Source organism: Ctenopharyngodon idella, chromosome 23 (genome assembly GCF_019924925.1).
Source record: "Ctenopharyngodon idella isolate HZGC_01 chromosome 23, HZGC01, whole genome shotgun sequence".
Lineage (NCBI taxonomy): Eukaryota > Metazoa > Chordata > Actinopteri > Cypriniformes > Xenocyprididae > Ctenopharyngodon > Ctenopharyngodon idella.
The window spans coordinates 7,170,326-7,197,864 of NC_067242.1; the positions used below are offsets into that span (position 1 = coordinate 7,170,326).

At 36.3% G+C, this 27,539-nt stretch overlaps 3 protein-coding genes across 3 annotated transcripts; 1 reads left to right on the forward strand and 2 right to left on the reverse strand.

Moving 5' to 3' along the window:
• The first annotated feature begins 5,924 nt into the window (after window positions 1-5,924).
• On the forward strand, window positions 5,925-7,207 carry LOC127506064 (myeloid-associated differentiation marker-like protein 2). The gene has a single exon (XM_051882204.1). The coding sequence runs from the start codon at window positions 6,004-6,006 to the stop codon at window positions 6,859-6,861; it is 858 nt and encodes a 285-aa protein (XP_051738164.1). The 5' UTR covers window positions 5,925-6,003; the 3' UTR covers window positions 6,862-7,207.
• A 135-nt stretch (window positions 7,208-7,342) lies between these two features.
• mss51 (MSS51 mitochondrial translational activator) lies at window positions 7,343-13,592 on the reverse strand. Its single transcript, XM_051882195.1, has 6 exons — window positions 13,386-13,592; window positions 11,715-11,858; window positions 10,023-10,147; window positions 9,376-9,939; window positions 8,685-8,775; window positions 7,343-7,776 (listed from the first exon to the last, which is right to left on the reverse strand). The coding sequence occupies exons 1-6, from the start codon at window positions 13,400-13,402 to the stop codon at window positions 7,578-7,580; spliced, it is 1,140 nt and encodes a 379-aa protein (XP_051738155.1). The 5' UTR covers window positions 13,403-13,592; the 3' UTR covers window positions 7,343-7,577.
• A 105-nt stretch (window positions 13,593-13,697) lies between these two features.
• Window positions 13,698-27,378, reverse strand: LOC127506056 (putative protein MSS51 homolog, mitochondrial). Its single transcript, XM_051882190.1, has 7 exons — window positions 27,028-27,378; window positions 24,730-24,921; window positions 24,495-24,641; window positions 21,213-21,337; window positions 20,564-21,127; window positions 15,464-15,557; window positions 13,698-14,541 (listed from the first exon to the last, which is right to left on the reverse strand). The coding sequence occupies exons 2-7, from the start codon at window positions 24,885-24,887 to the stop codon at window positions 14,349-14,351; spliced, it is 1,281 nt and encodes a 426-aa protein (XP_051738150.1). The 5' UTR covers window positions 24,888-24,921; window positions 27,028-27,378; the 3' UTR covers window positions 13,698-14,348.
• Between the last annotated feature and the right edge of the window lie 161 nt (window positions 27,379-27,539).

Below are 27,539 nucleotides of genomic sequence, written 5' to 3' on the forward strand. Positions count from 1 at the left end.
ACAACCAGTCCTTCCAACAACTTACTTTGTTAGCAGGACGAGACCACACCTCCGTAGGGAAAAGAAGATCTCCTTTTGGATATTAGGAATGATCTGAAATAAACCTGGGTTGTGCTAAAAGGACAGTAACAGTGAACCGACTGCATCATCCTCACCTTTATAAATGAGCCACTCGACGTGTCTGTCCACCGCCGCCATGCGCAGTTTGTTGCAGTAGAGTTTATGATGAGGCCAGTCTTTCTTCTGACACTCTTTACTGCAGTAATACACATTCAGACAGCTGCACAAGACAGAGACAGAGATGTTATAGATGTGAGATATGACATGTAGTCTCTCGCCTCATCAAAATCATCACATCACTGTACCGTGTGCATCGCTTTAGCTGACCCGTGACCTGTGATGGGAGTCTCTCACACTGCGCACATATTTTGAATGATTCCTCCATTTTCTCAAACATCTCCTTCGTTGAGCAGAATGTAAGAGGCTTATTAGCCTTACTGTCTGAAACACTGAAGAGAGAGAGAGAGAGAGAGAGATGTAAAGCTGCGGTTGTGACAAAAACTAGTGCCTGGTCTGTTCTGATAATGGGGAAAAAATACTAAATGCAAATGAAGTAGGATCTGAAGGATCATGTGACACTGAAGACTGGAGTAATGATGCTAAAAATTCAGCTTTGATCACAGAAATAAATTACATTTTAACATAGAAAACAGTTGTTTTAAATTGTAGTAATATTTCACAATATTACTGTTTTTACTGTATTTTTCATCAAATAAATCCAGCCTTGGTGAGCAGAAGAGACTTCTTCAAAAATATTTGAAAATCCTTTTAAAGTATTTATGGCACAAATTAATATGTTATGTGGTAGAAAGCGAGTCAAATTAGACAGATGAAACATGAACATATTCAAAAACACGACACAAAACTATACAATGTCAAATAAAACATGACATACACAACATTAAATACAGGTTCACTTCCAGTATTTCATTGTTATGTGTCTTGACGCGATTCTCGGGGTGTCTACATTTTCACACGGGGATCATCAACCTCTGACCGAGTCAGTGTTATTGAGGGAAAAAAAAAAATTATATATATATATATATATATATATATATATATATATATATATATATATATATATATATATATATAGTTGGGTTTTCAATAACAGAATGACAGACACGTTTTTTAAATTTGCTTATATAAATTTATTAGCTTCAGAATTCTTTTTCCATATCAAATAAATAATATTCACTTAAGTATGAATCTAAATTAAAACAGAGATAAAAAAAAACAATCTGACACAAGTTCTGACTCAGGCATCAAAATAGACCTTTTGGTTTAAAATTAAAAACTCATTATTAATATAATATAATATAAACCTTTTTAAAGAGCAAATAAAAAAAGAAAATGTCATAGCACATTTCAGCACTAGGGGGCGCTAAAGTCTAATAAATTGTGCCGCAAATAACTGCAAAGAATTACATTTAAAGGGATAGTTCACCCAAAAATGAAAATTCTGTCATCATTTACTCACCCTCAAGTTGTTCCAAACCTGTATGAATTTCTGTCTTCTGCTGAACACAAAAGAAGATATTTTGAAGATTGTTGGTAACCAAACAATTGATGGACCCCATTGACTTCTATGGAAAAATATTCTGTATTCCATCAACTATCTGATTACCCATATTCTTCAAAATATGAGTAAATGATGACAGAATTTTTAGGTGAACTATAATTTTAACAGCAGTTTTAGATGAAACATTTGTTAAGTAAATTCGGTCCTGTGTCTTTAACATCCATCTCGAGTTCTATGAGAATCTGCAACAAAGAGACTGGAGTAATGTTGCTGAAATTTCAGCTTTGATCACAGGAATAATTGACATTTTACAATAAATTCAAATAGAGAACAGTTATTTCTGTCAGGACCACTATCGTCAAATATGATTGATAATTGCATAGAGTTTGTATTGGTGGTATGGTTCTGTTCTAGGCAAGAACTCCCTGCGCATCCATGCAGCCTAGCATGGATAAGAGCAGGGAGAGCAGCAATAACCCCCCTAGGGTAAACAGAACAGAACCAACATATGCAGATATCATTAATGTCAATAATTTAACATGTATACATATTTCAAGAATTAGTCTGATTCAGGGGAATCATAAGGCCAATCCTGACTGAAGAGAGGAGGAGCTGGGGATGGAGGAGGATAATTAGCTCCTGAGAAATGCAATAGCTGCTGATAATACTGAGGAGCTTATATATGAATGCCGTGATAGGCGTCATATTCCTATAGGTAGACGTGAGTCACCTGGGAGTCAGCTGATGCGAGCTTGACTGACGTGACCTGCCAGAACAGACACTAATGCTTGATTTTAAATTTTAATAATATTTCACAATATTACTGTTTTTACTGTGTTTTTGATCAAATAAATGTTGCTTTGGTGCGCATAAGAGACATGTTATTAAAAATATAAGAGGATCATCATATTTGGGGGCCCTTGACTTTAAGCTGTTTGAAAGCCCTTATAGTTTAACATTCAGCACAGATGTGGTTTATTCTAGTTCCTATAGTACAGTATGTTAAGCAATTTAATGTTGGGAACAAGCATACTATGCACTGAAGTAACACAAAAAGTGTATGACAAATCTTTAGGGATAAACTGTAAATATATATACATACATACATAACACCCCTCTACCCAGGTCCTACTCACTCCGCTCTGCACGGGCCTCGAACCCAGGTCTCTGGCATGGGTGTCGGACGCTCTAACGAGGAGGCTAAAGCATCTCTTGAGACCAGAAGAGTGAGGTTTACTCTCACAGCAACTAACGTTACTAGCTGGCCTCCGTTACATATATATATGTAAGCAATAAGGTAGTCGAGGCTGTGCTATCGTGAAAAAGTCACGGCTCACCATACAGCACTAGCCTCGAGTACCTTATTGCTTTTATAAAATGGTTACCACACAATACAAATATTACAGCCAAAAATATGTATCAATGCAACTTTCATGAATTAAACTTTCACCAAAAGCCTTCCTTCCGCCCGAAAAAATAGTCCCTGACCGTGAACAGCAACAGAAGTTACATTATTACACCATTAGATGGCGGCAAAGACTGTCTTTATGAGTGTGTCAGTCAGTAGCGAAGACTTTTACTTTGAAAAGACTGAACTGTTGTGAACACGGAACAAGACGCAACTGACAAATGCTTTGACTAGCGCTGTCAGTCACGGAAAAAAAACCTTAACTGTTAAAAGGACAAGATAATACAAAGGTGATTTAAACAGATGTTTTATTATGAACATAAGACTGACCTGAAGGAAAATGTTAAATCTGAATGCAGGTAATAAACTCGCTCACTCGATCTCTTTCTCACAATACTCTTCTACATAATACAGTAAGCTTCAATGAACAATATCATTTGAGAACATACAGTTTACGTTGCTAAGAGTGGTTGCTAAGGATGTTGTGTAGTGATACACAGAACCGTTGGGTGAAGCGGTCATAGCTGTGTTTTATCGTGAATAAAACACAGCTATTGACCAATCAGAATCAAGGACAGGAACTAACCATTTTATAAATATATATATGTGTGTGTGTGTGTGTGTATAAATATATAGTTGTACATTATTACTTAAAGGGGACATATTATGAAAATCGTACTTTTTACGTGTTTAAAGGTGGGGTATGTATTTTTTCAACAACACTGTTTGAAAGTTAGTCGGCCGAGACCAACAACAAACGTGTAACTGTGCGTCCACACCGCCGCCGACGAGAGAGTCAAAATTCGCCTTGGCTGCCCTGCCAACAACGCTGTACTGTGCGTTCAAACCGCCGCCGGCGGGAGGGTCAAAGTAAATGACAAGTTGTAGCAACCAATTGAAATCCTCTCAAGCGAGGACCTCTACATTCCGATTGGTTGCTGCTGAACTGCGTCATAGTTTATTACCATAAAGTTGACCTGACTTCAACTCTCCTCGACGCTCTCACCGTCCAAGACGCGCCGCGCCGGAGCTTGAAAATAATTGACTTCCTGTCACTTTGATGCTCTCGCCGGCGGCGGTGTGAACGCACGGTAACCAGTCAACGTATGACGGTCGAGGAGAGAGAACGAGCAAGAGGGAGATTTGAAAATAAGAAAAAAAACTGCAGAACGAGAGATGGGACACAATACAAAAGAGCTCAAAAAATATCACTGGAATAGAGGTTTATGACTGGGCAAGCGCTTTAGGACCACGTTTATATTAGAAAAGCTTTCCAGCGCTGGAGAGAGCTAAGTGGGAAGGCCTGAAAACAGACACGGAGGCTGCTTTGATTCCTTATCATGTGAGTACACTGGGTTTTGATTGTCTGGAGCTTCTGTGCTGTTTGCGACTCACAATGAACACTTGTTTGTATACTCTTGTGTACTGTACGTTCATTTTTTTGTGCTTCCTTGTCATTCGTTCATCATCTGCGCTTTATTTTTCGTGAAGCATTTTGTTGCGCGTCTGCTGTGATAAACAGACATCCACTCGCAGTGCATGCATAACAGTGGCCAGATAGTGAGTTTTGCTGTTAAACTACTGCACACTGAAGACTGCTAGAGAATGTGGTGTTTAGTGTGATTGGTAGTGCGTTCGCCTCGCATGCCAGCAGCAATCAGGCCGGGTTCGAGACTGACTCAGAGCAGGGTGGTTAGGATTGGAGTGTGAGTTTTGGAGGCGGAGCAATGAAGAGAGGGGTGGGTTTGTTTGGGTTGATTTCAAATATCAACAGTGTTCAACAACGAATTTGAGAAATCGCATACAGCACCTTTAAGTGCTATAAAGGGGTGCCCAGAAAATGTGAAAAAGGATAACCCAGTAAGTTTGTTTTGGCAAGCCTTTCTCTGCAAGCATGTGAAAAAACAAGCCGTTTAGGTTTTGCTCCCCTAGAGATGTAGGAAGGGGATCTTATTATAATATTACTGCCCCTTAATCTGTATGTTTCCACTCACGGCGCCACCATTTTGTTTTCACAAGTGAAAACGGTGTACCAGTTCTAATGCCATGGCAAAAGTTTGAGCAAAGCATGCTAACTGTTCTGTCGGTGGCTGCACAGATGAGCACATAACACTTTTTAGAGTTTTGTTAGCTTGGATAGCCTGCAAGTTGACCCTGACAAGTTCGATTGAATCAACTCCACAGCAACTACATAAATTTATCCACTAACCATTCAGAAACGTCCAGTTTCATTCTAAAAGTTGCAACTTCTTCCTGAATCCGACTCTGGTTTGAACAGTGTAAGGCTGATCATCGTCATTTTGGCTGCATGAGATTCTCCAGCTTTGTTGTTGTTGAGCAACCAAAGCTCCGCCCTCTTCTGGAGCAGCTCATTTGCATTTAAAGGGACACACACAAAAACTGTATGTTTTTGCTCACACCCAAATAAGGGCAAATTTGACAAGCTATAATAAATGATCTGTGGGGTATTTTGAGCTGAAACTTCACAGACACATTCTGGGGACACCAGAGACTTATATTACATCTTGTGAAAAGGGCATTATAGTCCCCTTTAATTGTGTTAAACTGTCATTTTTATGTCTAAGGGGATACTGGGGTGCTCTTAAGTATAGCACAATTCATACACAAACATGGGTGTTACATGATATACAGTACAACTGTTTTTCTATCAGTGAGAGCTATGTGTATAGTTGTACATTATTACTTAAAAAAAAAATAAAAGTGTGATAGTGAGGATCATAGGATGATGGAAAAGGGGCCCCCACACACTGTCTTTGCATAGGGCCCAAGATTCAGTGCTACGCCTCTGCTTTCATTTACTTACCAAACAAAATTGTCAGAAAGGTGTCACATTTGAGATATGAACAAAGAAAAGAATGATAAGTCACACACATACTGAAAGTTTATGGTGTGTGTGTGTGTGTGAAGACTTTATTAATGCAAATCATGCAGTTCAAAGTAACCGTCCACTTGGCACAGCTCACACTTGGTTTTGGGCATCAGATGAAGAACAATGGCATTGTGTGGACTCAGTCTCAGTCAGAGTTTCCGGATCCTCGAGATGGTGTTCTGCGCGCTGGCCCTGATCATCCCGATGTTCCGTGGCTCCATGTCCAGTCCGTACGGGATCTGGTGCGAGTTCGTATGGGTGTTTGGGCTCATTGTGGCTGTGGTGATCTTCGTTATCGAAAAATGCTTGGTGGATAAACTGATCGAGCTCCTGGTGCTGAAGCACACCTGGAACGATCTCTCCTGCGGACTGACCCTTCTGTCATCCCTCATGCTGTTGTCCGCGTCTCTCATCTATTCCACTATGTTTGTGTGCGCAACATGCATCGCAGATATGATTTGCGCCATCGCCTCCATTCTGGCTTGTGTCGTGTACGTGTTGGATGGCGTGAAGTTAAAACTAAAGTGTCCCGAAGGTTATCTGTCCAGCGTACGAGGCATCCTGCGCTTCACCCAGGCGTTTGTGGCCTGCCTCCTCTTCACAGCGGTATACAACTACTTCAAAGGGGTGGAAAACCGATTTCGCCCTGGCGGTTTGATCTGGTGCATTCTGGTCTACGTGGTGTGTTTCCCTCCAACTGTGGTGGTGATACCGTCACACCTGCAGAAGTGTGTGGATCTGCTGCGATGCTGCAATCTCAATAAGTTGGAACTGGTGCTCGACATCGTCGCTGTAGCTCTGTACGTGTCTGCGGCCATCATCTGGCCTGTGTTTGGATATAAAAACTATAAAAGAGACTCTGAAACACACGATTATCGCTTTCATGATCTCAACATCATCACAGTCATGACATATGTGAACTTGGGGCTTTACATCGCAGACCTTGTTTTGACATTGATTGCACTTTGTAAAAACAGGTAGAAGTAGAGTCAGATATTCTACATTTCATTAAAATATTTTATAATTTCAATAATTCAAAGATAAAGTTTGGTGTTTCATACAATACAGTGTCTTACAGGGGATATGTGATTAATTTTCCACATGGGAAAGAAAATGAGGGATAAAATCAGGTAAAATGGGCAATATGGTCAAAAAGTGGTACAATTTACATGAATTTACACAATAATTTCTCTCCCTCTCTCTTTCTATATATATATATATATATGTTTAGACTGTTTAATATCTATTTAATATATAATAAGTATTCAATATATGACTATTTCCTAAAAAAGACTAATAAAATATAATCAAATAAAAAAGCTCCTGATAGTTGCAAACTGTCATTTCTTTACTAAGCAGAGTTTATCTTAAAATGATTTTGCATAATGTGTTAATCATTGAAGGATATGAAGCACACTCAATGAGGTATATAATGCAGCTGAAGACACATTAGCCAACTAAACACACTGTAAACAATCACATATTTTAATGTTACATTAATTGCATTGATCCCCACATTTTCACATCACATTTTATTAAATTTTTATTTCATTCTTATGTGCTCTGCATGGAAAAAAACATCACAACAAACATTACACTACTTGTAGACTCTCATTCAACACGTAAACTACTAAAGTCTGTCTTCTACAGTCACTAGCATCATCTTTTAAATAAAATTGAGGTTAAAATATCCAGTATTAGTTCTGTTCTTCCTCCTCTTTCATCTCCAGCAGTCCACAGAAAGAAATGTAGTGAGCGTTGGCATAAATGGGCGCTTTGTTGGGGCTTTTTGGCAGTTGTTCAGGTTTCAAAGAGCTGAAGGGGTTTGAGCCGGAGTCCTTAACATGCATCTCCAACTCCAAGAACATCTGAAGTGAACTCTGCAGCTCTGCATCACTGAAGATAGATAGATAGATAGATAGATAGATAAACAGATCAGAGTGAGTAAAACAGCAATTATAGACCAATGTGGAGCAGATGTCACAGTTACGTCACTTGCAGCTGCACGCACATAGTGGTGGCAGAAAAATAGCAGTAACAAGTGGAGGAAAATGGACAAAATCAACAGAATAAGAGAAAAATGTTTTGTTGTGCTTTTGGATGTCAGAATCGGAATACAAAAAATATAGTCTTCATTTTTATAGAATACCGTCGCTGAAGACGCGCTTTGAAGCTAAACACAGACGTTTATGTTGCAAGTCACAGACTGGACTGATGAAACCTGCAATGATTCGTCTACTATTAAAGCATGAATTTGATGTAAACATAAGTCTACATAATATTCACATATGCAGTTCATAGGGGACAAACATACATAGCAGTTACAGCATGAAATAATATCTAAACCTATAACATTTTACATAGATAACTTTTAAACATATTAATTTTTTTTCACAATTATGACTTTTTTCTTGCATTTGCATGTTTATATCTCCCAGCTCAGACTTTATAACTCACAATTGGGAGTTTATATCACAATTCTGAGGGGAAAAAAGTCAGAATTGCGGGATATAAACTCGCAATTCTGAGGAAAAAAGACAGAATAACGTATTATCTCACAATTCTGTTTTTCCTTCCAGGAACTGTGAGATATAAACTCAAATTTGCAAGAAAATGTCAAAATTGTGAGATTCTTTTATTCTTTGGCTTCCACAGACTGCTACTGCAGAACTGTCATTTTCTGCCACCAGGTAGGCTCCGCCCACAAAAAAACGTCATCACTGTTTGCAAACAAAAAAAATGGATCTGTTCTCAGATATGACTTCCTGTGCAGCATGTGTGAACATGTATTTGTCATAACATACTTGATCATGGTGAATAAAGTCGGGATATTGTAATCTCGTAGCAGCAGGAGTGTCGGCAACCAATCCTGACTCACTTCCTGTCCTTCAAACCCTGCAAATAAAGTTCATAATCAATGAAGCTCAATCTCAACATTGAGCATAAACAGCAGAATCAGTGCTTTTAGTTTTATTACGTATTTAGTTTATGAATCACAGTTTGACACTGTTACCCAGATAGAGATCCTTATTGTTTCTGAAGAACACACTTCTGATTATTACATTATATTAAATCCGATATGAGGGAATCATAAGTACACAACCATTCAAAAGCTTGATGTCAAAAAGATGTTAAAAATAATGAATACTTTTGATCAGCATGGATGCATTAATCCTGAAAAAACGCATCATGGTTTCAACAATGATAATACTAAGAAGTGTTTCTTGAGCAGCAAATCATCATTTTAGAATGATTTCTGAAGGATCATGTGACACTGAAGACTGGAGTAATGATGCTGAAAATTCAGCTTTGATCACAGGAATAAAATTTAAACAGAAAACAGTTCTTTTAAATGGTAATATTTCACAATATTACTGTTTTTCACTGTGTTTTTGATTAAATAAATGTAGACTTGATAAGCATAAAAAAATCTAAATCTTACCGACCCCAAACTTTATACTTGTATTTGGATGTTTTGCGGAGGTTTGTTTGTACCTGGATGAAATCCAACAACTAGATTTGGTTTGGCTGCTTCTCCTTTCTCTACAACTTCCTCCCAGAACTGGTGGTAGAGTCCCTTGTAAGCGCTGATGTACACTCTTCCCCGGGGTCCGAACGCCCTCAGCGGAGGCCTCATGATGGGCCCCTGGACCACCTCGGGCCCCACCATCACCACCTCCAGCCCCTGGTGCCCCGGGAACATGCGGTTGAGCTCGTCCATGTCTGTGACTCTGGCTCCCAGGGTCTCGCTTTGACCGGCTCCGACCACGTGGACAGTGAGAGGCCGAGAGTACAGATCCAAGTTAAACATCCTCAGTCCTATTCCGATCGTAAGAGGCCGAGAGAGAAACTCGCTGCACACCCGCCACACAGACTCACGAAGCTCCGCCTCCTCCGGCCGTGGCCTGCAGGCATTGGCCCAGAGGTCTGTCATGTTTTGTCCGGACAGGATGGGCTCCAGACGGGGTGTCAGATCTCCTTGCATAGACAACCAGTCCTTCCAACAACTTACTTTGTTAGCAGGACGAGACCACACCTCCGTAGGGAAAGGAAGATCTCCTATTGGATATTAGGAATGATTTGAAATAAACCTGGGTTGTGCTAAAAGGACAGTAACAGTGAACCGACTGCATCATCCTCACCTTTATAAATGAGCCACTCGACGTGTCTGTCCACCGCCGCCATGTGCAGTTTGTTGCAGTAGAGTTTATGATGAGGCCAGTCTTTCTTCTGACACTCTTTACTGCAGTAATACACATTCAGACAGCTGCACAGGACAGAGACAGAGATGTTATAGATGAAAGTACAACCCGAATTCTGGAAATGTTGGGACGTTTTTTTAAATTTGAATAAAATGAAAATTAAAAGACTTTCAAATCACATGAGCCGATATTTTATTCACAATAGAACACAGATAACATAACAAATATTTAAACGGAGAAATTTTACACTTTTATCCAATAAATGAGCTAATTTCAAATTTGATGCCTTCTACAGGTCTCAAAAAAAGGCAACAAATGGCTGAAAAAGCAAGAAATTTTGAAAAGATTCAGCTGGGAGAACATCTAGCAACTAATTAAGTTAATTGATATCAGGTCTGTAACATGATTAGCTATAAAAGGGATGTCTTACGAGAGGCAGATTCTCTCAGAAGTAAAGATGGGCAGAGCTGTGAAAGAGTGCGTAAAAAGATTGTGGAATACTTTAAAAACAATGTTCCTCAACATCAAATTGCAAAGGCTTTGCAAATCTCATCATCTACAGTGCATAACATCATCAAAAGATTCAGAGAAATTGGAGAAATCTCTGTGCGTAAGTGACAAGGCCAATTGTGGCAATGACATTACTAAATGGGCCCAGGAATACTTCAGAAACCACTGTCGGTAAACACAATCCGCCGTGCCATCTGCAGATGCCAACTAAAGCTCTATCATGCAAAAAGGAAGCCATATGTGAACATGGTCCAGAAGCGCAGTCGTGTCCTGTGGGCCAAGGCTCGTTTAAAATGGACTGTTTCAAAGTGGAAAAGTGTTCTATGTTCAGACGAGTCCAAATTTGTAATTTTTGTTGGAAATCACGGACGCCATGTCCTCCGGGCTAAAGAGGAGGGAGACCTTCCAGCGTGTTATCAGCGTTCAGTTCAAAAACCAGCATCTCTGATGGTATGGGGGTCCATAAGTGCATACGGTATGGGCAGCTTGCATGTTTTGGAAGGCACTATAAATGCTGAAAGGTATAAAAAGGTTTTAGAGCAACATATGCTCCCCTCCAGACGACGTCTATTTCAGGGAAGGCCTTGTGTATTTCAGCAGGACAATGCAAAACCACATACTGCAGCTATTACAACAGCATGGCTTCGTCGTAGAAGAGTCTGGGTGCTGAATTGGCCTGCCTGCAGTCCAGATCTTTCACCTATAGAGAAATACGTCAATGACGCCCACAAACTCTTCAGCAGCTGGAAACCTATATCAGGCAAGAATGGGACCAAACACCAAAACTCCAGAAACTCATAACCTTGATGCCTAGACGTCTTCAAACTGTTTTGAAAAGAAGAGGAGATGCTACACCATGGTAAACATGCCCCCGTCCCAACTATTTTGAGACCTGTAGCAGGCGTCAAATTTGAAATGAGCTCATTTTGTGCATAAAATTGTAAAATTTCTCAGTTTAAACATTTATGTTAACTATGTTCTATTGTGAATAAAATATCGGTTCATGTGATTTGAAAGTCTTTTAGTTTTCATTTTATTCAAATTTTAAAAATGTCCCAACATTTCCGGAATTCAAGTTGTATAACGTAATCTCGCCTCATCAAAATCATCACGTCACTGTACCGTGTGCATCGCTTTAGCTGATCCGTGACCTGTGATGGGAGTCTCTCACACTGCGCACATATTTTAAATGATTCCTCCATTTTCTCAAACATCTCCTTCGTTGAGCGAAATGTAAGAGGCTTATTAGCCTTACTGTCTGAAACACTGAAAAGAGAGAGAGAGAGAGAGATGTAAAGCTGTGGTTGTGACAAAAACTAGTGCCTGGTCTGTTCTGATAATGGGGAAAAAATACTAAATGCAAATGAAGTTAGGAGAGCAAAATATCTTTATCGTTTGCTGCTTATACACTACCCTTCAAAAGTTTGGTTTCAGTAAAATTACTGAAATTAATATATTTATTCAGCAAAGATGCATTAAATTTATAATGTTACAAACAATTTCTATTTCAAATAAATGCTGTTCTTTTGAACTTTCTATTTATCAAAGAATCCTGAAAAAATAAATGTATGAATATAACTTTTAACTTATATATATGAAGCAGCAAATCATCATATTAGAATGATTTCTGAAGGATCATGTGACACTGAAGACTGGAGTAATGATGCTGAAAATTCAGCTTTGATCACAGGAATAAATTACATTTTAACATATTTAAATAGAAAACAGTTATTTTAAATTGTAGTAATATTTCACAATATTACTGTTATTACTGTATTTTTGATCAAATAAATTCAGCCTTGGTAGCAGAAGAAACTTCTTCAAAAATATTTAAAAAGTATTTATGGCACAAAATAATATGTGGTAGAAAGAGAGTCAAATTAGACTCTAAAACTCAAAACTATACAATGTCAAATAAAACATGACATACACAACATTAAATACAGGGTCACTTCCAGTAAGACGATAAACATTTTATGTTTTGTACTGTGCATTATTAGAGAAACTGGTTAAATTTAAGAGACATTTAGAAACCAAACACTGCATATGTTTGGGCCTATGCAGTTCATGTTCATATTATTTAAGTTCACTATAAACGACAGCATATCCAACCTTGAGCGAGTTATTGCAAGGAGTAAGATTAATTTCTAATAAAGACCATATAATTTGGAGCGAATGATAAATGAACACCAGAGAGATTCAGTGATTGTTTATTAGCCTATTCTTATGATTGGATGCAAACCCCTTGCTATTTTAATAAATACAAAAAAATGACATAAGAATTCAGCAGCAGAATTCTCTCAGGAATTAATGTGTAATCAGCAAATTGTCTTGTATTTGATCTAATTAGGCTATAAACAATAATTGAGAGCATTCGTGAGGCCGGAGTGAATGAACAGAAGCACAAACAGCTGCTGGGATATTTATATCACCTCTCAAAATATACAGCACACAGCGAGACAGCTGAGACAACTAACGTTATAAGACACACAGTAAAAATGGACGTTTTAAGCTTTATGTTGTTAAACGCAAGTCAATAAACACATAAATAAATAACTGGAACAATTAAATTATAAACTCATGAACCATTTCAATAAAGAAATAATAATAACTTACATCCATGTGTAGTTATTAAAAACTTTTAAAGTGCACGTGTGTCAGTGCATAACGTAAACATAATGAATTCAGACTGGAATGGATCACGTGACCTCGTCTGTCTTACAGTAAAGTAGCCTACTACACACTTTATTTACAAAAAAAGAAAAGAAAATGGGTTTAAAACGTGGGTCTTACCTGTTGGTGTCGTTCATTGTTTACGGTCACACGTTTACAGATGAAGTGAGGTTGAGAAGCTGTTCCAGCGGGTGTCTGACGGCTGTTTTATACTCGCGCGCGGCTGTGCGGGTGTTTTCTCGAGGCTTCTGTGAGAGGATTCTCGGGGGGTCTACATTTTCACACGGGGATCATCAACCTCTGACCGAGTCAGTGTTATTGAGGGAAAAAAAAAAAAAAAAAAAAAAAATATATATATATATATATATATATATATATATATATAATATATATATTTTTTTTTTCAATAACAGAAAGACAGACACGTTTTTTTACATTTGCTTATATAAATTTATTAGCTTCAGAATACTTTTTCCATATCAAATAAATAATATTCAGTGTGAATCTAAATTTAAACAGAGATAAAATCAATCTGACACAAGTTCTGACTCAGGAATCAAAACAGACCTTTTGGTTTAAAATTAAAAACTAATTATTAAAAGATATAATATAAACCTTTTTAAAGAGCAAATAAAAAAAAAAGAAAATGTCATAGCAGATTTCAGCACTAGGGGGCGCAAAAGTCTAATAAATTATGCTGCAAATAACTGCAAAGAATTACATTTAAAGGGATAGTTCACCCAAAAATGAAAATTCTATCATTTATTCATTCTCAAGTTGTTCCAAACCTGTATGAATTTCTGTCTTCTGCTGAACACAAAAGAAGATATTTTGAAGAATGTTGGTAACCACACAATTGATGGACCCCATTGACTTCTATGGAAAAACATTCTATATTCCATCAACTATCTGGTTACCCATATTCTTCAAAATATGAGCAAATGATGACAGAATTTTTAGGTGAACTATCCTTTTAACAGCAGTTTTAGATTAAACAAGTGTTAAGTAAATGCTGTAACCATAATAAACTGTAATATGCATTTTTTTTTTCTTTGGAAAAATTAGGGCATTATTTGCAACTTTCTACCCTTCCTCCTGTTGTGTCTCCAGCAGACCCTGAAAGTAAATATAAAAAGCGTTGCAGTAACTGGGGGCTTTGTTTGGGCTGGACTGGACCTGCTCGGGTTTCTGGGAGCTGAAGGGATTCGGTCCGGTGTCTTTAACATCCATCTCGAGCTCTATGAGAATCTGTAAGGAATACTGCAGCTCCGCATCACTGCAACAAAGAGACAGCAGAGATGATAACGGATGAATGATCCAGGAACATGTGTGATTGTGCATTCAGAGTTTAAGAATCTTAAACATCACAGGAAGTTAAGATGAAATTTGCTTTGGAATAGACTTTTGGGGAGCAGACGTCACAGTTACGTCACTGCAGTTGCGCGCACACTATGGTGGCAGAAAAAGTGGAGGAAACAAGCGAGATCCACGGAATAAGGAAAAAACGCCTTTGGACGTCAGAATCGGAATGCAAGAAAAGATAGTCTTCATTTTTACATACTACCGTCATCAAAGACGCCCTTTGAAGAGAAACGCTGAATGTCTTTAAAGGTTTATTGTTCAAAATCAATTTCCCTGTGGAGAAAATTAATGTTTTTACCATATATACAAGTGACTTACATTGCATTTCAAGGCATTACATTGCATTTTCATGCACTCCCTGGAATCAAACCCATGACCTTAGGTTGGGTTGAATAAAAAAAGAATAAAAAAAATTCAAAACCCTGGAATATGCCATGTAAACATGACCTGGCGTGGCGCATCACAGAGCAGTGCAAGATGAGCATTTGCGGTTAAAAAGCATATATATATATATATATATTATTTATTTATTTTTTTTAGAAAATGACCGATCGTTTCGCTAGATAAGACCCTTATTCCTCGTCTGGGATCGTGTAGAGCTCTTTGAAGCTGCACTGAAACTGACATTTGGACCTTTAACCCGTTGGTCCCTGTTTAAGTCCACTATATGGAGAAAAATCCTGGAATGTTTCCCTCAAAAACCTTAATTTCTTTTCGACTGAACAAAGAAAGACATAAACATCTTGGATGACATGGGGGTGAGTAAATTATCAGGAAATTTAAATTCTGAACTGAACTAATCCTTTAAATTGAGTATATGACTGGGTGTCACCTACTTGTACATGGTGAACATGGATGGGATGTTGTAGTCTCTGAGCAGCAGTAGCGTGGGCAGCCAGCCCTCTCCTAACCCCTGAGACGCGTGAAACCCTGCACAAGACCACAAACAACAAAACAAATGCTGACCAAGACAGTGAGAAACAGAGGACAGAAGCTGACAGGTGCAGACCAGAGGATCCATCAAATCACACAAAGAGAGTTTAGCTGGATAATCTCTGTCTTTGTTCGTTTGTCTCCACTTTATGATTGATAGCGTGTATATCCCCTCTTCCCAGATTAGATGTGTTGTCGTGTGTTTGGATATGAGCAGATTTAAAGTTGATAAAGGCAGCAGTGCTATAAAGGGGTCTGAGAATGATGGAGCGCTGTGTGTTTGTGTTGTGTTTGTCACTTGTTTGGATGAAAAGCAAGCTTAGCTTAGTGAGTTGAGAAAAATGTTATTTTAGCATCATTGAGATACTGTTTTTATTTATATTATGAATTAGTTTTTATTTTTATATTTTTAATTTGAATTTTAGTTAAACATTTAGTCTTTTTTTTTCAATTTTAGTAGTTTTTTCTTTAAATATGTCTGTATAGGTTTTATTTGTTTTAGTTTTATTTATTTTAGTAAGTTACAATACATCAACTAGCTGAAATAACAAAGTTTAAGTTTATATTTTATTTTATTTCAGTGAATGTTTATTTCATTTCTAGTAACAAAAATGTTTTTTATGCGTTTAATTTTACATTTAATTAACTTTAATAACCCTGCTTGAAATAATTTTATTATTTTAGTTTAGTAAATCGAGGGAACGATATAGTAAATCTTGTGCACGTTTTAGTAAATTGAGGGAACAAAATAGTAAATCTTGTGCACGTTTTAGTAAATCCAGGGAACAAATTAGTAAATCGTGCGCACGTTTTAGTAAATTGAGGGAATGAAATAGTAAATCGTACGCACGTTTTAGTAAATCCAGGGAACAAAATAGTAAATTATGCACACGTTTTGGTAAATTGAGGGAACGAAATAGTAAATCATGCGCACGTTTTGGTAAATTGAGGGAACGAAATAGTAAATCGTATGCGCGTTTTAGCAAATCGAGGGAATGAAATAGTAAATTGTGCGCACGTTTTAGTAAATCGAGGGAACGATACAGTAAATTGTGTGCATGTTTTAGTAAATCGAGGGAACGTTATAGTAAATTGAGGGAATGATACAGTAAATCGTGCGCACGTTTTAGTAAATCGAGGGAACGTTATAGTAAATTGAGGGAATGATACAGTAAATCGTGTGCATGTTTTAGTAAATCGAGGGAATGATATAGTAAATTGTGTGCACGTTTTAGTAAATCAAGGGAACGAAATAGTAAATCACGCGCACATTTTAGTAAATCCAGGGAACGAAATAGTAAATCGTGCGCACGATTTAGCCTACTTATATTTTCCTGCATGTCATGTCCGGGGCTCCGTATATTTTATTATCCTTATTTCTAAGAAATATATAGCTGCTTTATCAAAGTTCAAGTTGAGAAATATAATACAAATATAAAAATATATAAAATAAAATGAAATAAAGGTAAATAATGAAATAAAATTCAAAGCAAATTAAAATGGAAAAAAAAAAACATTTATCATAATGCATACAGGCTCTATTGAGACAGATTTTTTTCAGTATATTTTAGTGGTTGAACACTAAGAATTCTTGAGTTTTGACATTTAAGCAGGAAATAAAGCTTCCAACTGCTATATTTTCCACCATGGTAAAAGTTGTAAGGACACAAGCGTCTGTCACAGTTTTTAATGTGACACTCGGCGAGTGTTAATTTTACTGCTAAGTAAATAAGTAACTGGTCATTTAGCAGATGCTTCAATTCAAAGTGACTCACAGTTCACTTATTACAGAGATAATCCTCAGTTAGAGCTCATCTTACATCTCAGGATTAGAACCAGCAACTCTCTGGTGACCAGCCTGGGCTTTAACCACTACTCCACCACGCTCAAGTAAAATGATAATGTCACAGTTAAAATATTGTTGTTCAGTCTGTTCTATACAGCTATCTGTCCACATGTCAGTGTGTATGTGACTGGTTGGTGATTCTGGTAGACTGATGGTGAGTCTCAAACTGTCAGCTGTTACTATGAATCACGGCTAGTAAAAGTCCGACAGCAAGGCCTAGTCAGATGAATTACAGCTGTGGTAAAGTGGCACCTGTCTACAGAGTGAATCTCCCTAAAAGAAAAGTCTGTCTGATGCTATAGATGGAAACTAAACCCCCACTGGAGCTCGAAGGGTCACACGTCTGCACACGAAGACAACAGACCGCAGTGAAAGTCAAATCTCTCTCCTAGTAAACTCCTCAACACCTCAGACTGTATTACTATGTTCACCACACAAACCAAATATGTTATTCATTTCAATTAACTGGTTAAAAAAATGACTGATTAATTAGTTTTTTTATAGTGAAATAGTTCATGCTAATTGTTTTCTACATTAGTGTGCTTTAAGGTTAATTAGGTTAATAGAAGTTTGATGTTGTGAGCCTAATTAAGATCCTCAATGCTTTTGAGCATGATAAATACTGCTCTGATTGGCCTAATTAAAATTTAGTGCTCTCTCTTACATCAAAGCAGTTAGTTACGTTCTGTTAGATAAAGATATCATTGTAAAAATCGTTCTAAATAGCCTATAAAAGACAAGCTGAGTCCACGGCACTGCTATAACGATAAATACGCAGATAAACAATATAGTTGGAATCACTTTCAGAACGAATTTTTCCAGCAGATGAACGATAAAAACATTGACAGCCAGTCAGAATCTATTCTGCTTTAAAGAGCTCGAGCAGTCATTTCACTCGGCGGCCATCTTTGAAACGCCTCTCGGGCATGGAAGTGCAGCTCCTATATCTCTGAACGAGGAAACATCAAATTCTCCGAAGCTGTTCACCATGCTTTCAAAGATATTTGAAATCACCAATGAAATCTGACAAAAACTGTCTCTTAAATTGTGTTTCTAAACGCTCGAATCATGACATTTTTTTTCAGGCTGGATCATAATGCGCTGTCCTAAGCGCGCATCTGACTGTTTTTATAGGAACCGGAGCTTATAACGGCCGCTGCAGTGATGCGATGACTTTACCAATCGGAGATAGACCCTTTTCACAGACTGTGATGACACGTTTTAACGGTCAACAATATCGTAAATCCTGCAAAGTTTTTTTATATTTTCATTTTTATAAAATGTATGTACATTTATAACACTATACTTAGTATTATATTACCTTTGCATCAAATTTAAAAAACTAGTTAACGCTGCTGTGAGGGTTATATGTCGAACATCACATGACCAAACCGGAAAACTGGTCTCATGCATCTGCTTGTCAGAGAAAGTGTTAACAGCAGTATGAACTGACGGCATATCTATGGACTTTTAAGGTAATCAGCGAAACTACCTAGTTATTCTATTAAATATCTAAACGTTAGTGTGAAGAAGAAAAATTATAAAAGCTTTTAAATATCAATCTGCATATGCGGGGGACATCAGTTATGCTCATCTCTGCTCGCTCCTTTTAAGTTGTCTTGAATAAAGCAGCTAATTTTTCATGAAGCACATACAAAAGACCTAAACCGGAAGCGATCTAATCTGTTTTACAGAAAACGGAAGTTAGATTGCGCATAACCCCTATTACAGCTGCAATAGGAGTGAAGATAAAAATGTTTTTTTTTTCTCTCTTCTAACTGCCGTTATCAATCACCTCTCTATTTTTTTCCTCTTTTTGAAAGTTTTGAAAACAATATTGTGGAGTTTTTCTTTTGCTATTTGCTCAATTCGAAACACAAAAAATATATTTAATGAAGTCTCTCATTCACCACTATAAAAGTTTACCCAACTATGATGACTTCCGCTTCTGAGAAACCCGGAAATGTGAAAAGGGTCTATTGGCTCTTATTTAAAAGGCGGGACTTATTCCGCCATATTGCGCGTTGGACTTTCATAATAATACGAGTGCACCGTTTCTATATATAAAGTCTTTGATTTAAAGCGACAGACAACATAAACTGCAGCTTGTGCTTAGAATAAACAGAATGATATCGTCCGCTGGTGTGGATGCCAGTATAGTTATCGTTATACTTATCATTCTTGGTGTGAACGGGCCTTCTTTATCTGTTATCATTTAGGACCAGTGTTGTTACCGTTAACTAAAACTATTAAGAATTAAGGCCCGTTCACAACGAACAATAACGGTCTGTTTATTCTAAACTCACGCTGCGGTTTCAAAGTGTGAACATCATGTTTTTGCTGTTCTTGTTGCATTTACACGTTTTTAACCAGCAGATGTCCTCAGCATGCTACGTTTCTAGTGAATAGCTAGTGTAATCCATCTAATCTAACAGTGAATTTAGCTGACGAAATCAATAAAGTGGAATAAAAACAACGCCTAGTCTTTTTCACAGCAACTTCAAAGAAGCAAGACAATGTTGTCGAAACTAGCGCTGGATACCTGAGGTAATTTTATGTTACACTGTTTGCTAGCCTGGCATAATGATCTCATCGTTAATACTTCTCAGCATTTATTCCGAGGATATGACCGACTGTTTTCCATATATCCATTTTCTGTAAAGTATCCTTGAAAAGGGGGTTTGACTTGTCAAACAGTGGTGGCTTTTTCTGGACCTCGGCGATTAACTTCTCCGCAATGTAGTCCGCCATTTTAAATGCGCGAGCGCTTAAATTAGAATGGATTCTGATTGGCTGTCAGTGTTCTATCATTCAACAGCTGGAAAAAATCGTTCTGAAAGTGATCCCAATGATATCGTTTCTCTATGTTTTTATCGTTATAGCTGTGGTGTGAACTCTTTTAAAATTTAGAATGATTTTTAGAACTATATCTTTATCGTTATCTTTATAGTTATCGTTCTTGGTGTGAACGGACCTTTACTCATTATTATACTAATATTTTGCTTTAATTCATATTTATTTCAGTTTTAGTCATTTTAGTACTTCAACTTAAGCTTATTTCACTTAATATTTATTTCAGCTTTATATATAATGACCAGAAATGATTTTTAATAGTTTTAGTTTAAGGTATGGATGTTTTGCGGAGGTTTGTTTGTACCTGGATGAAATCCAACCACTAGATCTGGTTTGGCTGCTTCTCCTTTCTCTACAACTTCCTCCCAGAACTGGTGGTAGAGTCCCTTGTAAGCACTGATGTACACTCTTCCCCGGGGTCCGAACGCCCTCAGCGGAGGCCTCATGATGGGCCCCTGGACCACCTCGGGCCCCACCATCACCACCTCCAGCCCCTGGTGCCCCGGGAACATGTGGTTGAGCTCGTCCATGTCTGTGACTCTGGCTCCCAGGGTCTCGTTGTGACCGGCGCCGACTAGATGTACAGTCAGAGGGCGGGAATACGGGTCCAGACGGGACATTTGAATCCCGAGTCCCACCGTCAGTGCCCGAGAGAAGAATTCGCTGCACACCCGCCACACAGACTTGTGAAGCTCTGCCTCCTCCGGACGCGGCCTGCAGGCATTGGCCCAGAGGTTTGTCATGTTTTGTCCGGACAGGATGGGCTCCAGATGGGGTGTCAGATCACCTTGCACGGACACCCAATCATCCCAACACCTGACGTCTTTAGCGGGACGAGACCACACCTCCGTTGGGAAAGGAAGATCTCCTATTGGACCACAGGATGATTGACAGAATATTACTTAGCAACCACTCACAACTCCCTAGCAACCACAAATGCTGCTCTCTCTCACCTGTGTGAACGAGCCACTCCACCAGCCGGTCGATGGAGACCTTGTGGAGCATTTTACAGAACTTCTTATGCAAAGACCAGTCTTTCTTCTGACACTCTTTACTGCAGTAATACACATTCAGACACCTAAGACGAGTGAGAAAGACACAAACACAGACATTAAAGAGTTAATACATTCTAGCACTAAACATATTACATAATATCAACACTTATCAAGGTCCAACAGACAGATAAAAAGGTCTGTGCTGTTTTTAGAAGCTGCCCTCATCATTTCAGTACTTTAAGTTTTTATTGTGCGCATCATGTGGTGCATGTGACCCCGTCGTAAACATTTCCCCTCTGCACAAAGGCTAAAAAATCATATCGGGTTTTAAGAGAACAGCCGGCAGAGACAAAAGGAGACATAACCTACTATGCTAAGATAATATATCTTATTTTATATTTAAAATATATGTTGTATATTTTGTATAAACCACAACTTTAAACTATATATATATATATATAAAATATTTTATATATTTTATATTTTTATATATATAATTTATTTTTATAATCATTCATATAAAACTTTATAAATATATTATTTATATATATTAATATTTATAACATTAAATACATCATTTTACATATTATATATAATTATAATATATTAGAATATATATATATATAATATTTTGTTTTACATATTTATTTCATATATAATATTTATATTAATTTAATTTTAAATTAAATTAATTTCTTTAAATAAATGTTCATATAAAAATGTATTATTTATATACAATATATTAATATTTATAACATTAAATACATAATACTACATAAAAAATTTATTTGTTATAATTTTTCATATTAAAACTTATAAATATATTATTTATATATTAATATTTATAACATTAAATACATAATTCTACATATATAATTTATATATTATTTAATATATATATAATATATTTTATATTTTCATATATAATATTTATATATATTTAATTAATTTTTAAATTAAATGTTTAATTTACATATAAAAACTAAAATATAATAATATTGTTATATAAACGATCACTTAACTCTTAGTAGTGACTTGTTAAGTAACATTTAATGGTGGATCATTATTGGAGAAATGGGAGCTCTCTCACGGGTGCTGACGGTGGGCGTCTCGCAGCACAGAATAAGACTGAGCAGTGTGTTCAATAAAAGCCTGAATGGACGACACCCAACTGGCCTCCAGCAGTACTTACTACTTGGTGAACAGTGTGCTATTTTTAGGTGAATGTCTGCGTTCGGATCTTTGCAGTATCTTATTCTTCTAGGCCAGAACAGTGTGAACTGAACCACACGAGGGAAATTTGGGGTCAGACATGAAAAAATACCAAAAACATGGTTGCAATGGCTACAATATTTTTACTAGGATTTTACTACAAATAAACTAAGCTTACTGTAGTAAAACCATAGTCATTTTCTGACTCTGCTGCTACGGTTTTACTACAAAAATCACAGTTGAACCATTGTTACTGTAGTAAAATAAGTCACAAGTGCTGCAGTCACTGCAAGTATCATAGTAAAATTATGGTTCCTGTAGTAAAACCATAGTTAATTTTTGTAAAAGACTGTGATTGCTGTGGTTTTACTACAAATACCATAGTTAAACTATGATTACTGTGGTTTCCAACGGACTATATTACTAATTGTTTAATGGATTATCATTAGCAGTGCTGGACAGGACCTGTGTGAGGTGTTAGCGTGTTAGCACACAGCGATATCTCTTGGTGTTCAGATGGAGGTGTTAACATCTCGCATTATCTTTGTTAATGTTAATAAGCGGGTGATAATGTTGAGGGCAGAACCCTACAGGAGGACTGTGCTCGACCTTCACCCGCTGCGGGAGAGACAGCACCAGCTGTGTGGGATAGAGACTGGATTATTGACAGACTCTCATTATCTGATACTGAGTGACCAGACCTCCCTGTTTCCGCGGACAGTCCCGGATTTTGGTGTTCTGTCCCTGTTTTATGTCCCTGCTTTACCACATGTTCAAAACACGACCAACATAACCTGCTATGAAGCCTAGTTCCACCGCATAAGATAAACATCAGGCTTTAGGAAATATTAATTATGAAATAAAAATCATAAATATGACATACTAAGTCAGAATTATGAGATTAGTCAAAATGAGTCGAAATAATGACTTTCTGTTATGACTTCTTGTCATAACTTTGACTTGTTATAATTTCATGATTATAATTTTTACTTTGTCATAATTACAGTTTTTTATGTCATAATTTTTTGGTCATGATTTAGATTTTTATGCCTTAATTACGTCATAATTTTGACTTTTATGTCAATTTCAATTTTTTGTCATAATCTTCCTTTTTGTCAAAATTTTGTTTTTATGCCATGATTAACTTTTTATGTCAGAATTTTGACTTTTTATGTCAATTTTGACATAATTATGGCTTTGTAAGTCAGAATGCTGACTTTTAAGGTCAAATAATTTCCTTTTTATGTCAAAATGTAATTTCTATGCCATGATTATGACTTTTTATGTCATAATTTTGACTTTTTATGTCATAATTATGGCTTTATAAGTCAGATTGTCGACTTTTATGTCATACTTTTGACTTTAAGGTCAAATCATTTTAATTTTTTGTCATAATTTTTTGTCAACATTTTTATGCCATGATTATGATTTTTTTATGTCATAATTATATTTTTAATATCATAATTTTGACTTTTATGTCAATTTCGACTTTTTATGTAACAAAGTTTTATGTAATTATGTTTTTTTGTCATAATTTCGAATGTCATAATTATGATTTTCTTCAAGCCAGAATATTTACTTTTTTTATTTCATAAATTCAACTTTTAATGTCATTATTTTTTGTCATAATTTTGCTTTTTATGTCATAATTTTGACTTTTTATTTCATAATTATGATTTTTTGTCATCATTTTGACTTGTCATAATTGCGACTTTGACATTTTCATCCTATTTCATGATTATGACTGCCATAACTTCAACTTTTTGTCATAAAAACGATTCTTTTTGTCAATTCCGACATCATAATTTTGACTTTTTATGTCATAATTATGTCATAATTTCACCTTTTTATGACATTATTATGATTTACAAAAGCTTGATGTTTTGTCTTATGTGGTGGATTTGTGTTTCCACAGTTGCCAGAGCAATCGTGTTAAAAAAGTGAACTCTGAAATGTCCCTTGTTCTCATGTCATGAATGTGTTCCCTCAGCTGAGAGGTGTGTGGTAATGTTGTCATGGTCCACTCACTTGATGCAGCGTTTGAGCGCTTTAGGATCTGGAAGGTTGGACGGTAGTTTGGAGCAGCAGGCACAGAATTTAAACGTGTCTTCTAGATTCTGAAACATTTCTTTGTGAGAGCGAAAGCCCACCTTGCTTTTGCCCTCCAACGCTGCCCTGAAAGAGAGAGAGAGAGAGAGAGAGAGTGATGACATCTGAATGATACAAACTCATTTTACCCTGTGTGTGTGTGTGTGTTTCTCACCTGTAATCTTTGTAGTCTTTCATGTTGAGTTTGTCTAAGATGACCTTAGAAAGTCCAGGAACGTTACAGTCCAGACCGTAAAAACCGAACTGATCCGAGTAAATGCTGTTTGAACTCGGAGTAAAAGAGTCTGGGAGTGCTGGAACCGGACCGGCCATAGTGGACGAGGTCTTCACCTGGACACGTAGAGTTCTCGAGAAGTTGACAACAAGAGATTTCTGTCAATTTGTGACCTTTTAATGCATTACAGCCTGATTCTGAAATAGATCAGATCTCAGCCGTTAGTTCATGAGCTCATGAGTAGAAATACTGCAGACACTGTAACTCTTATCTAAGGTCAATTTTCAATTCAAAATATAAAGATTTTTTTTTTTTTTTTTTTTTTGTGACATTTTCATGACAATTAAGCATGCTTAAATCCTAATATAATTGTCAGTAGCCTAAAAAATCTTGTTACTGTAATACAAAAAAGTAAATATAAAATACTTTAATTATAAAATGATATATAATCTTAAGTACTTTTATAAAAATAAGTATACATGACAATATATGTATTGTTGAGCCTATATATTACACATATATATATAGTTTGGGGTCAGTAAGAATTTTTAATGTTTTTGAAAGAAGTCTCTTCTGCTCACCAAGGCTGCATTTATCTGATCAAAAATACAGTAAAAATGAAATATTTTTACTATTTAGAATAACTGTTTTCTATGTGAATATATTGTAAACTGTAATTTATTCCAGTGATCGAAGCTGAATTTTCAGCATCATTACTCCAGTCTTCAGTGTCACATGATCTATCAGAAATCATTCTGATATGATGATTTGATGATCAAGAAACATTTCTGATTATTATCAGTGTTGAAAACAGTTGTGCTGCTTCATATTTTACTGAAAACTGTGATTCATTCTTTCAGGATTCTTTGATGAATAGAAAGCTGAAAAGGACAGCTTTTATTTGAAACATTTTTTGTAACATTATAAATGTCTTTATTGTCACATTTGAACAATGTTGCTGAATAAAAGTAACATTGTTCAAAAAAAGTCTTACTAATCCTAAAAATTCATATTTGTTGCAGGTGAGGCAGACATTTATTATTTTTTGTCATAATTTTGACTTTTTGTCACAATTTCGACTTTTTATGTCATAACGGCTTGTCAGAATGTTGACTTTTATGTCATAGTTTTGACTTTTTTAAGGTCAAAAATTTTCAATTTGTTTGTCATAATTGTCCTTTTTATGTCAAAATTTCATTTTTATGCCCTGATTGATTTTTTATGTCATAATTATTTTTAATGCCATAGTTTTGACTTATGTCATAATTTTGACTTTTAATGTTGTCATTTTTTTTTAATTATGACTTTTTATTTCATAATTATGATTTTTTTTTTGACAATTTTTTTGACAACTTATGACAATTTCTACTTATTTTATAATTATGACTGTCATAATTATATTTTTAATGTCACAATTTCGACTTTTTGTCATAATGGAAATGTAAGTCAGAATGTTGACTTTTATATCATAGTTTTTACTTTTTTAAGGTCAAATAATTTCAATTTTTTTGTCATAATTTTCCTTTTTATTTCAAAATGTTATTTTTATGCCATGATTATGACTTTTTATGTCATAATTATATTTTTTTAATGCCATCATTTTGACTTTTTATATCATAATTTTGACTTTCAATGTCATAATTATTTTTTTAAATTGACTTTTTATTTTATAATTACGATTTTTTTTTTTTATCATTTTTACTTGTGCCATAATTGCCACTTTTTGACAATTTCGACTTATTTCATAATTATGACTGTCATAACTTTGACTTTTTGTCATAATTTAAACTTTTTGTCATAATTATGTCTTACTAATCCTAAAAATTCATATTTGTTGCAGGTGATGCAGGCATTTGTGAAATTCACCCTTGCATTGTTCACAACATTATCATAACTTTCATATCCAATTGATGCATCAAACAGTTTCCACCTACAGATGTGAATCCCTGACATTAAAGCATCAAAGCGAACGCTCGTTTAGACACACAGCGTGAACAAACGTGATAAACGTCACGTCAGTGCTCCAGTATTTCACATCAGATACTCACAAACCAAGCCATCAATCTTTAAAACCATAAAAGTCAAAGAAGGACAGACGGAGAGTGAAAGAGAAATAGATGTGAAATCATGTGAAACTATACTGTACACATTTAACACACAGTATTTCTAATATACTCACATATAAGAGAAACTACCACTGCAGAAAAATAACATGACAGCTTGAAAATCAATACTCACAGAGGAACTGCAATCTGTAAATGAGAAACAAGAGCAGAGCTGATGAAGCTGATGAAGCTGATGAAGCGTCAGATCCACTCACGATGAGCTGCTGTTCTTCAGGTCCGGACGGCTGCAGTAACTCCACCTCTCTTGGTCACGCACTCATCCCTCTCTCCTTTTTTGGGATGAGGGGAGAGACTGACACTCGTCCAGGTCCAGGTCTGGGAACGTGTTCAAATTACTAGGAAGACTTTCCTTACTCTGAATCCCTCCCGAGTCATGCAAGACTTCACGAGGCTCTAGAGTTTCCCCAGACCTCCTGACCCCGCAGATCCACATGCCTTCACTCTATTATTGCCCAAAATATACCTATTTTAATGCTCACCCTCTCTTCATACACAGATATCATTAAACATGCCATGAGGAAGGAACTCGTGTGGCTTTTTTATGTCTGTGGAAAAATTTGCTATCAAATATTAAATGCTTTTCTATGATCAAAGTGTTTATTGTATGAAAGTTCTGGGTCATTC